Source organism: Bombina bombina, chromosome 4 (genome assembly GCF_027579735.1).
Source record: "Bombina bombina isolate aBomBom1 chromosome 4, aBomBom1.pri, whole genome shotgun sequence".
Taxonomy (NCBI): domain Eukaryota; kingdom Metazoa; phylum Chordata; class Amphibia; order Anura; family Bombinatoridae; genus Bombina; species Bombina bombina.
The window spans coordinates 554,355,084-554,373,076 of record NC_069502.1 but is presented as its reverse complement, the minus strand read 5'-3'; the positions used below and the strand labels follow the sequence as shown (position 1 = coordinate 554,373,076).

Genomic DNA, 17,993 nt, shown 5'->3' with positions numbered 1-17,993 from the left:
GGCTCCAGCATGGTCTCACAGGTTTTGGTATACAGATCTTGTCCGCATGGCTTCTTGCCAACCGTGGACTCTTCCGTTAAGACCAGACCTTCTGTCACAAGGTCCTTTTTTACCATCAGGATCTCAAATCCTTAAATTTAAAGGTATGGAGATTGAACGCTTGATTCTTAGTCAAAGAGGTTTCTCTGACTCTGTGATTAATACTATGTTACAGGCTCGTAGATCTGTATCTAGGAAGATATATTATCGAGTCTGGAAGACTTACATTTCTTGGTGTCTTTCTCATCATTTTTCCTGGCATTCTTTTAGAATTCTGAGAATTTTTCAGTTTCTTCAGGATGGTTTGGATAAAGGTTTGTCTGCAAGTTCCTTGAAAGGACAAATCTCTGCTCTTTCTGTTCTTTTTCACAGAAGGATTGCTATTCTTCCTGATATTCATTGTTTTGTACAAGATTTGGTTCGTATAAAACCTGTTATTAAGTCAATTTCTCCTCCTTGGAGTTTGAATTTGGTTCTGGGGGCGCTTCAAGCTCTTCCGTTTGAACACAAACAGAAAAACACTCCGCGCTAAATAGGCTGCCCTCAAAATTACAACCTCCTGTATACTGGCTACTAATAAATAAATAACAGTCTCAATGTAGGCCAGTGGTTGCAGTCTGTAATATCAACACAATTGTTCAGATAAAGTACCTCCGTTATACACAGCCTGTCCTCCAAGGAAATAGCAGGCTTGCTCCAATGCTGTACCCTAGAGTTTTTCCGTCAGATAGCCTGATCCACTGTGGCTCCAACACAAGACAGGAGCTCCGGTGTTAGCGTCCTCGCTTGCAAAGATCCTCTGAGACGCCCAGTGATGACGTCACTGCCACGCAATATGCAGCACTATCCGATGCTGCTCTTCAGATGCGGAGATCTCAAGCACTCCACCAGCAACAAGATTGACATAAAAGATAGAAACAAAAAAGCGCATCCGGATTCAAGTGAGTTTATTAACAATAGCGGATATGACACACAAACAGAATTGCACTTACAATGTTTATGATAAAACTTGCATTTGGTTTATAGAGATGTGCAAGGCAATGCTGACCGGACCAAAGACCACAAGCCCTCCAAGTGAAGTCTGGACCCCCCTCAGTCGACCGCCAATGCAGGTACTCTCAAAAAATCACCAAACAGATAGCAATATTAACTTCAACGCGTTTCCCCCGTTTACGAACGGGCTTTCTCAAGAGGTTCCGTTTGAACCTATGCATTCACTGGACATTAAATTACTTTCTTGGAAAGTTTTGTTTTCTTTTGGCCATCTCTGCTGCTAGAAGAGTTTCTGAATTATCTGCTCTTTCTTGTGAATCTCCTTTTCTGATTTTCCATCAGGATAAGGCGGTGTTGCGAACTTCTTTTAAATTTTTACCTAAGGTTGTGAATTCTAACAACATTAGTAGAGAAATTGTGGTTCCTTCATTATGTCCTAATCCTAAGAATTCTAAGGAGAGATCATTGCATTCTTTGGATGTAGTTAGAGCTTTGAAATATTATGTTGAAGCTACTAAGAATTTCCGAAAGACTTCTAGTCTATTTGTTATCTTTTCCGGTTCTAGGAAAGGTCAGAAGGCCTCTGCCATTTCTTTGGCATCTTGGTTGAAATCTTTAATTCATCATGCTTATGTCGAGTCGGGTAATCTCCGCCTCAAAGGATTACAGCTCATTCTACTAGGTCAGTTTCTACTTCCTGGGCGTTTAGGAATGAAGCTTCGATTGATCAGATTTGCAAAGCAGCAACTTGGTCTTCTTTGCATACTTTTAATAAATTCTACCATTTTGATGTGTATTCTTCTTCTGAAGCAGTTTTTGGTAGAAAAATACTTCAGGCAGCTGTTTCAGTTTGATTCTTCTGCTTATAATTTCAGTTTTCTTCATTATAAGATTTAAACTTTATTTTGGGTGTGGATTATTTTTCAGCGGAATTGGTCTTTATTTTCTTTCATGTAATTAACAAGAGTCCATGAGCTAGTGACGTATGGGATATACATTCCTACCAGGAGGGGCAAAGTTTCCCAAACCTTAAAATGCCTATAAATACACCCCTCACCACACCCACAAATCAGTTTTTACAAACTTTGCCTCCAAGGGAGGTGGTGAAGTAAGTTTGTGCTAGATTCTACGTTGATATGCGCTCCGCAGCAAGTTGGAGCCCGGTTTTCCTCTCAGCGTGCAGTGAATGTCAGAGGGATGTGAAGAGAGTATTGCCTATTGAATGCAGTGATTTCCTTCTACGGGGTCTATTTCATAAGGTTCTCTGTTATCGGTCGTAGAGATTCATCTCTTACCTCCCTTTTCAGATCGACGATATACTCTTATATTTACCATTTCCTCTACTGATTCTCGTTTCAGTACTGGTTTGGCTTTCTACAAACATGTAGATGAGTGTCCTGGGGTAAGTAAGTCTTATTTTCTGTGACACTCTAAGCTATGGTTGGGCACTTTATTTATAAAGTTCTAAATATATGTATTCAAACATTTATTTGCCTTGACTCAGAATGTTCAACTTTCCTTATTTCCAGACAGTCAGTTTCATATTTGGGATTATGCATTGAATTATCATATTTTTTCTTACCTCAAAAATTTGACTTTTTTCCCTGTGGGCTGTTAGGCTCGCGGGGGCTGAAAATGCTTCATTTTATTGCGTCATTCTTGGCGCGGACTTTTTTGGCGCAAAAATTCTTTTCCGTTTCCGGCGTCATACGTGTCGCCGGAAGTTGCGTCATTTTTTCATTATTTATTGCTTCTGGTTGCTAGAAGCTTGTTCACTGGCATTTTTTTCCCATTCCTGAAACTGTCATTTAAGGAATTTGATCAATTTTGCTTTATATGTTGTTTTTTTTTTTTTCTTTTACATATTGCAAGATGTTCCACGTTGCAACTGAGTCAGAAGATACTACAGGAAAATCACTGCACAGTGCTGGAGCTACCAAGCTAAGTCTGCTATAAACTTTTGGTATCTGTTTTCTCCAGCTGTTATTTGTATTGCATGTCATGTCAAACTTATTAATGCAGATAAAATTTCCTTTAGTACTGTTACATTACCTGTTGCTGTCCGTCAACATCTAATTTTCAGAGTGTTCCTGATAACATAAGAGATTTTATTTTTTAAATCCATTAAGAAGGCTATGTCTGTTATTTCTCCTTCTAGTATACATAAAAGTCTTTTAAAACTTCTCTTTTTTTCAGATGAATTTTTAAATGAACATCATCATTCTGATACTGATAATGGTTCTTCTGGTTCAGAGGTTTCTGTATCAGAGGTTGATGCTGATAAATCTTTGTATTTGTTCAAGATGGAATTTATTCGTTCTTTACTTAAAGAAGTGTTATTTGCATTAGAAATAGAGGATTCTGGTCCTCTTGATACTAAATGTAAACGTTTAAATAAGGTTTTTAAATCTCCTGTAGTTATTCCAGAAGTGTTTTATCTCCCTGATGCTACGTCTGAAGTAATTTCCAGGGAATGGAATAATTTGGGTAATTTATTTACTCCTTCTAGACGTTTAAGCAAATTATATCCTGTGCCATCTGACAGATTAGAGTTTTTTGGGACAAAAATCCCTAAGGTTATGGGGCTGTCTCTACTCCTGCTAATGTACTACTATTCCTATGGCAGATAGTACTTCATTTAAGGATCCTTTAGATAGGAAAATTGAATCTTTTCTAAGAAAAGCTTACTTATGTTCAGGTAATCTTCTTAGACCTGCTATATTTTTAGCGGATGTTGCTGCAGCTTCAACTTTTTGGTTAGAAGCTTTAGCGCAACAAGTAACAGATCATAATTTTATAGCATTATTATTATTCTATAACATGCTAATAATTTTATTGGTGATACCATCTTTTGATATCATTAGAGTTGATGTCAGGTATATGTCTCTAGCTATTTTAGCTAGAAAAGCTTTATGGATTAAACTTGGAATACTGACATGTCTTCTAAGTCAACTTTGCTTTCCCTTTCTTTCCAGGGTAAATAATCATTTCGTTCCTTTCCTCACAACAAGGAACAAAAGCCTGATCCTTCATCCTCAGGAGCGGTATCAGTTTGGAAACTATTTCCAGTTTGGAATATATCCAAGCCTTATAGAAACCTATAGCCAGCTCCTAAGTACCTATGAAGGTGCGACCCTTATTCCAGCTCAGCTGGTATGGGGCAGATTACGTTTTCTTCAAAGAAATTTGGATCAATTCCGTTCTTAATCTCTGGTTTCAGAAACATTGTTTCAGAAAGGTACAGAATTGGCTTCAAGTTAAGGCCTCCTGCTAAGAGATTCTTTTCTTTCCTGTGTCCCAGTTGACACAGCAAGGCTCAGCATTTCTGAAATGTGTTTCAGATCTAGAGTTGGCTGGAGTATTTATGCCAGTTCCAGTTCTGGAACAGGGGCTGGGGTTTTATTTTATCTCTTCATTGTACCAAAGAAGGTCAATTCCTTCAGACCAGTTCTGGATCTATCATTATTGAATCGTTATGTTAGGATACCAACATTCAAGATGGTTACTGTAGGACTATCCTGCCTTTTGTTTAGCAAGGGCATTATATGTCTACAATAGATTTACAGGATGTGTATCTGCATATTCCGATTCATCCAGATCACTTTTAGTGTCTGAGATTCTCTTTTTAGACAAGCATTACCAGTTTTGTGGCTCTACTGTTTGGCCTAGCCTCAGTTCCAAGAATTTTTTTCAAAGGTTCTCGGTGCCCTTCTTTCTGTAATCAGAGAATAGGGTTTTGGTATTTCCTTATTTGGACGATATCTTGGTACTTGCTCAGTCTTCTCATTTTCGAAGAATCTCATACGAATCGACTTGTGTTGTTTCTTCAAGTTCATGGTTGGAGGATCAATTTACCAATCAGTTCATTGATTCCTCAGACAAGGGTAACCTTTTTAGGTTTCTAGATAAATTCAGTGTCTATGACTCTGTCCTTGTCAGACAAGAGAAGTTTAACATTGATATCAGCTTGTCAAAACCTTCAGTCACAATCATTCCCTTTGGTAGCCTTATGCATGGAAATGTTGGGTCTTAGGACTGCCGCATCAGATGCGATCTCCTTTGCTCGTTTTCACATGCAACCTCTTCAGCTCTGTATGCTGAACCAATGATGCAGGGATTACTCAAAGATATCTCAATTAATATCTTTAAACCGATTTTACGACACTCTCTGACATGGTGGACAGATCACCATCGTTTAGTTCAGGGGGCTTCTTTGTTCTTCCGACCTGGACTATAATCTCAACAGATACAAGTCTTACAGGTTGGGGAGCTGTGTGGGGGTATCTGACGGCACAAGGGGTTTGGGAATCTCAGGAGGTGAGATTTCCGATCAATATTTTGGAACTCCGTGCAATTTTCAGAGCTCTTCAGTTTTGGCCTCTTCTGAGGAGAGAGTTGTTCATTGTTTTCAGATAAGACAATGTCACAACTGTGGCATACATCAATCATCAAGGAGGGACTCACAGTCCTCTGGCTATGAAAGAAGTATCTCAAATTTTGGTTTGGGCGGAATCCAGCTCCTGTCTAATCTCTGCGGTTTATATCCCAGGTATGGACAATTGGAAAGCGGATTATCTCAGTCGCCAAACGTTGCATCCGGGCGAATGGTCTCTTCACCCAGAGGTATTTCTTCAGATTGTTCAAATGTGGGAACTTCCAGAAATAGATCTGATGGCTTCTCATCTAAACAAGAAACTTCCCAGGTATCTGTCCAGATCCCGGGATCCTCAGGCGGAGGCAGTGGATGCATTTTCACTTCCTTGGAAGTATCATCCTGCCTATATCTTTCCGCCTCTAGTTCTTCTTCCAAGAGTAATCTCCAAGATTCTGAAGGAATGCTCGTTTGTTCTGCTGGTAGCTCCGGCATGGCCTCACAGGTTTTGATATGCGGATCTTGTCCGGATGGCCTCTTGCCAACCGTGGACTCTTCCGTTAAGACCAGACCTTTTGTCTCAAGGTCCTTTTTTCCATCAGGATCTGAAATCCTTAAATTTTGGAGATTGAACGCTTGATTCTTGGTCAAAGAGGTTTCTCTGACTCTGTGATTAATACTATGTTACAGGCTCGTAAATCTGTATCCAGAGAGATATATTATAGAGTCTGGAAGACTTATATTTCTTGGTGTCTTTCTCATCATTTTTCTTGGCATTCTTTTAGAATACCGAGAATATTACAATTTCTTCAGGATGGTTTAGATAAGGGTTTGTCCGCAAGTTCCTTGAAAGGTCAAATCTCTGCTCTTTCTGTTCTTTTTCACAGAAAGATTGCTATTCTTCCTGATATTCATTGTTTTGTACAAGCTTTGGTTCGTATAAAGCCTGTCATTAAGTCAATTTCTCCTCCTTGGAGTTTGAATTTGGTTCTGGGGGCTCTTCAAGCTCCTCCATTTGAACCTATGCATTCATTGGATATTAAATTACTTTCTTGGAAAGTTTTGTTCCTTTTGGCCATCTCTTCTGCCAGAAGAGTTTCTGAATTATCTGCTCTTTCTTGTGAGTCTCCTTTTCTGATTCTTCATCAGGATAAAGCGGTGTTGCGAACTTCTTTTGAATTTTTACCTAAAGTTGTGAATTCCAACAACATTAGTAGAGAAATTGTGGTTCCTTCATTATGTCCTAATCCTAAGAATTCTAAGGAGAAATCGTTGCATTCTTTGGATGTTGTTAGAGCTTTGAAATATTATGTTGAAGCTACGAAATCTTTCTGTAAGACTTCTAGTCTATTTGTTATCTTTTCCGGTTCTAGGAAAGGCCAGAAAGCTTCTGCCATTTCTTTGGCATCTTGGTTGAAATCTTTAATTCATCTTGCCTATGTTGAGTCGGGTAAAATTCCGCCTCAGAGAATTACAGCTCATTCTACTAGGTCAGTATCTACTTCCTGGGCGTTTAGGAATGAAGCTTCGGTTGACCAGATCTGCAAAGCAGCAACTTGGTCCTCTTTGCATACTTTTACTAAATTCTACCATTTTGATGTATTTTCTTCTTCTGAAGCAGTTTTTGGTAGAAAAGTTCTTCAGGCAGCGGTTTCAGTTTGAATCTTCTGCTTATGTTTTTTGTTAAACTTTATTTTGGGTGTGGATTATTTTCAGCAGGAATTGGCTGTCTTTATTTTTATCCCTCCCTCTCTAGTGACTCTTGTGTGGAAAGATCCACATCTTGGGTAGTCATTATCCCATACGTCACTAGCTCATGGACTCTTGTTAATTACATGAAAGAAAACATAATTTATGTAAGAACTTACCTGATAAATTAATTTCTTTCATATTAACAAGAGTCCATGAGGCCCACCCTTTTTTGTGGTGGTTATGATTTTTTTGTATAAAGCACAATTATTCCAATTCCTTATTTTATATGCTTCGCACTTTTTTTCTTATCACCCCACTTCTTGGCTATTCGTTAAACTGATTTGTGGGTGTGGTGAGGGGTGTATTTATAGGCATTTTAAGGTTTGGGAAACTTTGCCCCTCCTGGTAGGAATGTATATCCCATACGTCACTAGCTCATGGACTCTTGTTAATATGAAAGAAATGAATTTATCAGGTAAGTTCTTACATAAATTATGTTTTATCCCTCCCTCTCTAGTGACTCTTGCGTGGAAGATCCACATCTTGGGTAGTCATTATCCCATACGTCACTAGCTCATGGACTCTTGCTAATTACATGAAAGAAAACATAATTTATGTAAGAACTTACCTGATAAATTCATTTCTTTCATATTAGCAAGAGTCCATGAGGCCCACCCTTTTTTGTGGTGGTTATGATTTTTTTGTATAAAGCACAATTATTCCAATTCCTTGTTTTTTATGCTTTCGCACTTTTTTCTTATCACCTCACTTCTTGGCTATTCGTTAAACTGATTTGTGGGTGTGGTGAGGGGTGTATTTATAGGCATTTTGAGGTTTGGGAAACTTTGCCCCTCCTGGTAGGAATGTATATCCCATACGTCACTAGCTCATGGACTCTTGCTAATATAAAAGAAATGAATTTATCAGGTAAGTTCTTACATAAATTATGTTTTTTTGTGGCGCAATTCACAACAATCGTAGCACAAACTAATGGTATATTTGTATTCACAATTTTATTACTCGGAATGGAAAGTGGACAAAGATTGAGGTCACATGGGCTAAAATATAATGTGCAATATATCTGAATTCATTATTGCAGCGCAAACAAGTCGTATATTATGTTTATTATTTAATTACATGGGGTGGAAAGTGAGCAGAGATTGTCACATGGGCTAAACTGTAAAGTGCAATATCTTGGAAACAAATCTGACCCAAATGTTGCACAATGTACGGTATATTTGTATTTACAATTTAATTACATGGGATGCCAACTTCACTCAGCTCTTGCAAAGACTTAGAGCAGGCATAAAAGGAAGGGTATATAAGACAATTGTAGGAGCCCTTTCAAACTTCTGGGAGGGGATCATACCTGTTCCAGCAATCATAAGATTATATAATACTGAATATGTTTCTACTACATACTTATGTATGTTTGTTTTCTATGCAAAATACATTTATTCTGTGGGTGGTTTTATTTTCTAATTCTTTTTTATCCTTTAGATTTAATAGGGAAGTGTATTGGAGAAGAAGCGAAGTATGAAGGCATTAGACTACTTTTTGATGGTTTACAGCAACCTGTTCTTAACAAACAAGTAGGTTTATTTTGATGAATTCCAATTAAACGTATGTGCTAATATGAGAGACGTGTTACTGCATGAAATGTAAAATGCATGATAAAATATATTATTGTTCAAAAAAAGCACCCAGATGTATCATTATACATATATATATATTATCAACTTCTAACATTAGTTTGTCAGTTGCATGTTGGTAAATATAATTTTCTCTTGTTAAGTGTATCCAGTCCACGGATCATCCATTACTTGTGGGATATTCTCCTTCCCAACAGGAAGTTGCAAGAGGATCACCCACAGCAGAGCTGCTATATAGCTCCTCCCCTCACTGCCATATCCAGTCATTCTCTTGCAACTCTCAACAAAGATGGACGTAGTAAGAGGAGAGTGGTGTATTATAGTTAGTTTTTTAACTTCAATCAAAAGTTTGTTATTTTTAAATGGTACCGGAGTGTACTGTTTCATCTCAGGCAGCATTAGAAGAAGAATCTGCCTGTGATTTCTATGATCTTAGCAGAAGTAACTAAGATCCTTTGCTGTTCTCATATATTCTGAGGAGTGAGGTAACTTCAGAGGGGGAATAGCATGCAGGTTTTCCTGTAATAAGATATGTGCAGTTAACATATTTCTAGGGATGGAATTTGCTAGAAAAATGCTGCTGATACCGGATTAATGTAAGTTAAGCCTTAAATGCAGTGATAGTGACTGGTATCAGGCTTATTAACAGAGATACATACTCTTATAAAAGTGTAATATAAAACATTTGCTATCATGTTAATCGTTTTTATATATGTTTGGTGACAAAACTTATAGGGGCCTAGTTTTTTTCCACATGGCTGGCTTGATTTCTCCAACATTGGTGTGTCCGGTCCACGGTGTCATCCATTACTTGTGGGAATATTCTCTTCCCCAACAGGAAATGGCAAAGAGCACAGCAAAAGCTGTCCATATAGCCCCTCCTCAGGCTCCGCCCCCCAGTCATTCTCTTTGCCGCTCTGAACAAGTAGCATCTTCACGGAGATGGTGAAGAGTATGTGGTGTTTAGTTGTAGTTTTTTATTCTGCTATCAAGAGTTTGTTATTTTAAAATAGTGCCGGTTGTACTATTTACTCTAAAACAGAAAGGGATGAAGAGTTCTGTTTAAAAGAGGAGTATGATTTTAGCAGCAGTAACTAAAATCAATTGCTGTTCCCACGCAGGACTGTTGAGCCCAGAGAACTTCAGTTTGGGGGAACAGTTAGCAGACTTTTCTGCTCAAGGTATGACTAGTCCATTTTCTAACAAGACTGTGTAATGCTAGAAGACTGTCATTTTCCCTCTTGGGGATCGGTAAGCCATTTTCTTAGACTCTTAACAGAATGAAGGCTTATTATGGGCTATACACTGGTTGACACTCTTGTGGGCTAAATCGATTGCTTTATTTAAGTTTTTTATGTAATCTGAGGTGATTTATAAAACATTTATTGTGGGGGAACGTTTTTAGGCGCCAGGCAGTTGTTTAGACACCAGTCCAGTCAGAGGGGCCTTTCACTATAGTAGGCAGAGCCTCATTTTCGCGCCATAACTGCGCAGTTTCTTTTGGATGCAGTGCATGCAGCTGCATGTGAGAGGGTCTGGTGATCATTGAAAACGTTCCTGGAGGGCTTAATTTGGTATTGTATAACTCCTAAGGACAGGTGAAGTCGCAGCAAACGCTGTGGCTGGGACTGTAGTGGGGTTAAAAATTGTTATTTGATTAAACGGCTCCGGTTTCCTCAATTAAGGGGTTAAAGCTTGAAAATTGGGGTGCAATACTTTTAAAGCATTAAGACTCTGTGGTGAAAATTTGGTAAAGATTGGATAATTCCTTCATAGTTTTTCACACATTCAGAAATAAAGTGTGCTCTGTTTAAAATTTAAAGAGACAGTAACGGTTTTGTTTTAAAACGTTTTTTTTTTCATTATTAGCCTGTTTAAGCCTGTCTAACATGTCTGTACCTTCAGATAGAACATGTTCTGTATGTATGGAGGCCAAGGTGGTCCCCCCTTCAAATGTATGTGATAATTGTGCCATGGCGTCCAGACAAAGTAAGGACAGTACTGTCACATTTAATAAGGTTGCCCAAGATGATTCCTCAAATGAAGGTAGTGGGGATAGTTCTTCATCCTCTCCTTCTGTGTCAATACCAGTTATGCCCGCGCAGGCGATTCCTAGTACATCTAGCGCGCCAATGCTTGTTACTATGCAACAATTAACGGCTGTAATGGATAATTCTATAGCTAATATTTTATCCAAAATGCCAGCATTTCAAAGAAAGCGTGATTGCTCAGTTTTAAATACAGTAGAGCAAGAGTGCGCTGATGATAATTTATCTGTCATACCCTCACACCAGTCAGAATTGGCAGTGAGGGAGGGTTTGTCGGAGGGGGAAATTTCTGATTCAGGAAAAATTTCTCAACAGGCAGAACCTGATGTGGTGACGTTTAAATTTAAGTTAGAGCATCTCCGCGCCTTACTTAAGGAGGTACTAACTACGCTGGATGATTGTGACTCTTTGGTCATTCCAGAAAAATTGTGCAAAATGGACAAATTCCTAGAGGTCCCGGTGCACCCTGATGCCTTTCCGATCCCTAAAAGGGTGGCGGACATAGTGAATAAGGAGTGGGAGAAACCAGGCATACCCTTTGTCCCTCCTCCTATATTTAAGAAATTGTTCCCCATGGTCGACCCAAGGAAGGACACATGGCAAACAGTGCCTAAGGTTGAGGGGGCAGTTTCTACCCTAGCCAAACGCACGACTATTCCCATTGAGGACAATTGTGCTTTCAAAGATCCTATGGATAAAAAATTGGAGGGTTTGCTTAAAAAGATTTTTGTTCAGCAAGGTTACCTCCTCCAACCTATTTCGTGCATTATTCCTGTCACTACGGCGGCGTGTTTCTGGTTCAATGAACTAGAAAAGTCGCTTAATATGGAGACTCCATATGAGGAAGTCATGGACAGAATTCACGCACTTAAGTTAGCTAATTCCTTTATTTTAGATGCCGCTTTGCAGTTAGCGAGATTAGCTGCGAAAAATTCAGGGTTTGCAATTGTGGCGCGCAGGGCGCTCTGGCTAAAATCTTGGTCGGCGGATGTATCTTCCAAGACAAAATTGCTTAATATCCCTTTCAAAGGTAAGACCCTCTTTGGGCCAGAATTGAAAGAAATTGTTTCAGACATCACTGGGGGGAAGGGCCATGCCCTCCCACAGGATAGGCCTTTTAAGGCTAAGAATAAGTCCAATTTTCGTTCCTTTCGCAATTTCAGGAACGGACCGGCTTCTAACTCTGCAGCCTCTAGACAAGAGGGTAACGCTTCCCAGGTTAAACCAGCTTGGATACCAATGCAAGGCTGGAACAAGGGTAAACAGGCCAAGAAGCCTGCTGCTGCTACCAAGACAGCATGAAGGGGTAGCCCCCGATCCGGGACCGGATCTAGTAGGGGACAGACTCTCTCTCTTTGCTCAGGCTTGGGCAAGAGATGTTCCGGATCCCTGGGCACTAGAAATAGTCTCTCAGGGTTATCTTCTAGAATTCAAGGAACTGCCCCCAAGGGGAAGGTTCCACATGTCTCGCTTGTCTTCAGACCAAATAAAGAGGCAGGCATTCTTAGATTGTGTAGAAGACCTGTTAAAGATGGGAGTGATACACTCAGTTCCAACTGTGGAACAAGGTCAGGGGTTTTACTCAAACCTGTTTGTAGTTCCCAAAAAAGAGGGAACTTTCAGACCAATTCTGGATTTAAAAACTCTAAACAAATTTCTCAGAGTTCCATCATTCAAAATGGAAACCATTCGAACAATTTTACCTACAATCCAGGAGGGTCAATATATGACTACCGTGGATTTAAAGGATACGTACCTACATATTCCTATCCACAAAGATCATCATCAGTTCCTAAGGTTCGCCTTTCTGGACAAACATTACCTGTTCGTGGCTCTTCCATTCGGTTTAGCCACTGCTCCCAGAATTTTCACAAAGGTGCTTGGGTCCCTTCTAGCGGTTCTAAGACCGAGGGGCATTGCAGTGGCACCTTATCTAGACGACATTCTAATTCAAGCATCGTCTCTTTCCAAGGCAAAGGCTCATACAGACATTGTTCTAGCCTTTCTCAGATCTCACGGGTGGAAGGTGAACGTAGAAAAGAGTTCCCTGTCTCCGTCAACAAGAGTTCCCTTTTTGGGAACAATAATAGATTCTTTAGAAATGAAGATCTTCCTGACAGAGGTCAGAAAGTCAAAGCTTCTAAACGCTTGTCAAGTTCTTCACTCTATTCTGCAGCCTTCCATAGCTCAGTGCATGGAAGTAGTAGGATTGATGGTTGCAGCAATGGACATAGTTCCTTTTGCTCAAATTCATCTAAGACCATTACAACTGTGCATGCTCAATCAGTGGAATGGGGACTATGCAGACTTGTCTCCCCAGATTCTAGTAGACCAGGTAACCAGAGACTCACTCCGTTTGTGGTTGACTCAGGATCACCTGTCTCAGGGAATGAGTTTCCGTAGACCAGAGTGGGTCATTGTCACGACCGACGCCAGTCTATTAGGCTGGGGCGCGGTCTGGGACTCCCTGAAAGCTCAGGGTCGATGGTCTCGGGAAGAGTCCCTTCTCCCGATAAACATTCTGGAACTGAGAGCGATATTCAATTCGCTCCGGGCTTGGCCTCAACTAGCGAAGGCCGGATTCATAAGATTCCAGTCGGACAACATGACGACTGTAGCTTACATCAACCATCAGGGAGGAACAAAGAGTTCCTTGGCGATGAGAGAGGTATCCAAGATCATCAAATGGGCGGAGGATCACTCCTGCCATCTATCTGCAATTCACATCCCAGGAGTAGACAACTGGGAGGCGGATTATTTGAGTCGTCAGACTTTCCATCCGGGGGAGTGGGAACTTCCAGACATGGATCTGATGGCGTCCCGTCAGAACTTCAAGGTTCCTTGCTACGGGTCCAGATCCAGGGATCCCAAGGCGACTCTAGTGGATGCATTAGTGGCGCCTTGGTCGTTCAACCTAGCTTATGTGTTTCCGCCGTTTCCTCTCCTTCCCAGGCTCGTAGCCAGGATCAAACAGGAGAAGGCCTCTGTGATTCTGATAGCTCCTGCGTGGCCACGCAGGACTTGGTATGCAGACCTGGTGAATATGTCATCGGCTCCACCATGGAAGCTACCTTTGAGACAGGATCTTCTAGTACAAGGTCCATTCGAACATCCAAATCTAGTTTCTCTGCAGCTGACTGCTTGGAAATTGAACGCTTGATTTTATCCAAGCGTGGATTTTCAAATTCAGTGATTGATACTCTGGTCCAAGCCAGAAAACCTGTGACTAGAAAGATTTACCATAAAATATGGAAAAAATATATCTGTTGGTGTGAATCCAAGGGATTCTCCTGGAGTAAAATTAAAATTCCTAAGATTCTTTCCTTTCTCCAAGAGGGTTTGGATAAAGGGTTGTCAGCGAGTTCTCTAAAGGGACAGATTTCTGCTTTATCTGTCTTGTTACACAAACGACTGGCAGCTGTGCCAAATGTACAAGCTTTTGTACAGGCTTTGGTCAGAATCAAGCCTGTCTACAGACCCATGACTCCTCCTTGGAGTCTAAATTTAGTTCTTTCAGTTCTTCAAGGGGTTCCGTTTGAACCTTTACATTCCGTAGATATTAAGTTACTATCTTGGAAAGTTCTGTTTTTGGTTGCTATTTCTTCTGCTAGAAGAGTTTCTGAATTATCTGCTTTGCAGTGTGATCCACCCTATCTGGTGTTCCATTCAGATAAGGTTGTTTTGCGTACTAAGCCTGGTTTTCTTCCAAAAGTTGTTTCCAACAAGAATATTAACCAGGAAATAGTTGTTCCTTCTCTGTGTCCGAAACCAGTTTCAAAGAAGGAACGTTTGTTACACAATTTAGATGTAGTCCGTGCTTTAAAGTTCTATTTAGAAGCAACAAAGGATTTTAGACAAACCTCATCTTTGTTTGTCGTTTACTCTGGTAAGAGGAGAGGACAAAAAGCTACTGCTACCTCTCTTTCTTTCTGGCTGAAAAGCATTATCCGATTGGCTTATGAGACTGCCGGACGGCAGCCTCCTGAACGAATCACAGCTCACTCTACTAGGGCTGTGGCTTCCACATGGGCCTTCAAGAACGAGGCTTCTGTTGATCAGATATGTAAGGCAGCGACTTGGTCTTCTCTGCACACTTTTGCCAAATTCTACAAATTTGATACTTATGCTTCTTCGGAGGCTATTTTTGGGAGAAAGGTTTTGCAAGCCGTGGTGCCTTCCATTTAGGTAACCTGATTTGCTCCCTCCCTTCATCCGTGTTCTAAAGCTTTGGTATTGGTTCCCACAAGTAATGGATGACACCGTGGACCGGACACACCAATGGTGGAGAAAACAGAATTTATGCTTACCTGATAAATTACTTTCTCCAACGGTGTGTCCGGTCCACGGCCCGCCCTGGTTTTTTTAATCAGGTTTGAACAGGTTTTTTTCTCTATACACTACAGTCACCAAGGCACCCTATAGTTTCTCCTTTTTTTCTCCTAACCGTCGGTCGAATGACTGGGGGGCGGAGCCTGAGGAGGGGCTATATGGACAGCTTTTGCTGTGCTCTTTGCCATTTCCTGTTGGGGAAGAGAATATTCCCACAAGTAATGGATGACGCCGTGGACCGGACACACCGTTGGAGAAAGTAATTTATCAGGTAAGCATAAATTCTGTTTTTTGCCTAGTAACAGGCTTTCCACTGTTGCAATATGAGTAAGAAGGGCCTATTTTAGTGCTTTTCTGTGCAGATAAAAATACTGACAGAGACCTTCAGCTTCCCTCTGCATGATACAGGACATCTCTGAAGGGCTCAAAAGGCTTCAAAGTCGTGTTTGAGGAGGGTAACAATCACAGTAGACTGTGGCAGTTGTTGTGAATGTGTTTAAAAAACGTTTTTGTCATTTATTATTCTGTTTTTGTTATTAAGGGGTTAATCATCCATTTGCAAGTGGGTGCAATGCTCTGCTGACCTGTTACATACACTGTCAAAATTTTGTTAGTGTAACTGCCTTTTTTCACTGTTATTTCAAATTTTGTCAAAATTTGTTTCTCTTAAAGGCACAGTAAGGTTTTTTTATATTGCTTGTTAACTTGCTTTAAAGTGTTTTCCAAGCTTGCTAGTCTCATTGCTAGTCTGTACAAACATGTCTGAAACAGAGGATACTTGTTCATTATGTTTAAAAGCCATGGTGGAGCCCCATAGGAGAATGTGTACTAAATGTATTGATTTCACCTTAAACAGTAAAGATCAGTCTTTATCTATAAAAGAATTGTCACCAGAGGGGTCTGTCGAGGGGGAAGTTATGCCGACTAACTCTCCCCACGTGTCGGACCCTTCGCCTCCCGCTCAAGGGACGCACGCTAATATGGCGCCAAGTACATCAGGGACGCCCATAGCGATTACTTTGCAGGACATGGCTGCAATCATGAATAATACCCTGTCATCCAGATTGACTGAATTGAGGGGCAAGCACGATAGCTCTGGGGTTAGACGAGATACAGAGCGCGTAGATGCTGTAAGAGCCATGTCTGATACTGCGTCACAATATGCAGAACCTGAGGACGGAGAGCTTCAGTCTGTGGGTGACTGTGACACAATTGCCGTGCCAGAGAAATTGTGTAGGCTGGATAAATACTATGCAGTTCCGGTGAGTACTGATGTTTTTCCAATACCTAAAAGGCTTACAGAAATTATTAGTAAGGAGTGGGATAGGCCCGGTGTGCCCTTTTCCCCACCTCCTATATTTAGAAAAATGTTTCCAATAGATGCCACTACACGGGACTTATGGCAGACTGTCCCTAAGGTGGAGGGAGCAGTTTCTACTTTAGCAAAGCGTACCACTATCCCGGTTGAGGACAGTTGTGCTTTTTCAGATCCAATGGATAAAAAATTAGAGGGTTACCTTAAGAAAATGTTTATTCAACAAGGTTTTATTTTACAGCCCCTTGCATGCATTGCGCCTGTCATTGCTGCGGCGGCATTCTGGTTTGAGGCCCTGGAAGAGGCCATCCATACAGCTCCATTGACTGAAATTGTTGACAAGCTTAGAACTCTTAAGCTAGCTAAATCATTTGTTTCTGATGCCATTGTTCATTTGACTAAACTAACGGCTAAGAATTCCGGATTTGCCATCCAGGCGCGTAGGGCGCTATGGCTCAAATCCTGGTCAGCTGATGTGACTTCAAAGTCTAAATTACTCAACATTCCTTTCAAGGGGCAGACCTTATTTGGGCCTGGTTTGAAAGAAATTATTGCTGACATTACTGGAGGTAAGGGTCATACCCTTCCTCAGGACAGGGCCAAATCAAAGGCCAAACAGTCTAATTTTCGTGCCTTCCGAAATTTCAAGGCAGGTGCAGCATCAACTTCCTCTGCTTCAAAACAAGAGGGAACTTTTGCTCAATCCAAGCAGGCCTGGAAACCTAACCAGTCCTGGAACAAGGGCAAGCAGGCCAGAAAGCCTGCTGCTGCCTCTAAGACAGCATGAAGGAGCGGCCCCCTATCCGACAACGGATCTAGTAGGGGGCAGACTCTCTCTCTTCGCCCAGGCGTGGGCAAGAGATGTTCAGGATCCCTGGGCGTTGGAGATCATATCTTAGGGATATCTTCTGGACTTCAAAGCTTCTCCTCCACAAGGGAGATTTCACCTTTCAAGATTATCTGCAAACCAGATAAAGAAAGAGGCATTCCTAAGCTGCGTACAAGATCTCCTTGTAATGGGAGTGATCCATCCAGTTCCGCGGACGGAACAAGGACAGGAGTTTTATTCAAATCTGTTTGTGGTTCCCAAAAAAGAGGGAACCTTCAGACCAATTTTGGATTTAAAGATCCTAAACAAAAAAACCATTTTACCCATGATCCAAGAGGGTCAGTACATGACCACAGTGGACTTAAAGGATACCTACCTTCACATTCCGATTCACAAGAATCATCATCAGTTCCTGAGGTTTGCCTTTCTAGACAGTCATTACCAATTTGTAGCTCTTCCATTCGGGTTGGCTACAGCCCCAAGAATTTTTACAAAGGTTCTGGGCTCACTTCTGGCGGTCCTAAGACCGCGAGGCATAGCGGTGGCTCCTTACCTGGACAATATACTGATACAGGCGTCAAGCTTTCAAATTGCCAAATCTCATACAGAGATAGTTCTGGCATTCCTGAGGTCGCATGGGTGGAAAGTGAACGAAGAAAAGAGTTCTCTATCTCCTCTCACGAGGGTTTCCTTCCTAGGGACTCTAATAGATTCTGTAGAAATG

General features: G+C 41.0%; 1 protein-coding gene across 2 annotated transcripts in view; it reads left to right on the top strand.

Annotated features, from left to right (window-relative positions):
• Positions 1 to 17,993, top strand: part of SNX14 (sorting nexin 14) — a 517,711-nt gene that overhangs the window by 476,821 nt on the left and 22,897 nt on the right. For both annotated transcript variants that reach the window (XM_053710493.1, XM_053710492.1), the window contains one exon: positions 8,597 to 8,688. In XM_053710493.1, the coding sequence (XP_053566468.1) occupies positions 8,597 to 8,688 (92 nt within the window). The remainder of the gene's footprint in view (positions 1 to 8,596; positions 8,689 to 17,993) is intronic.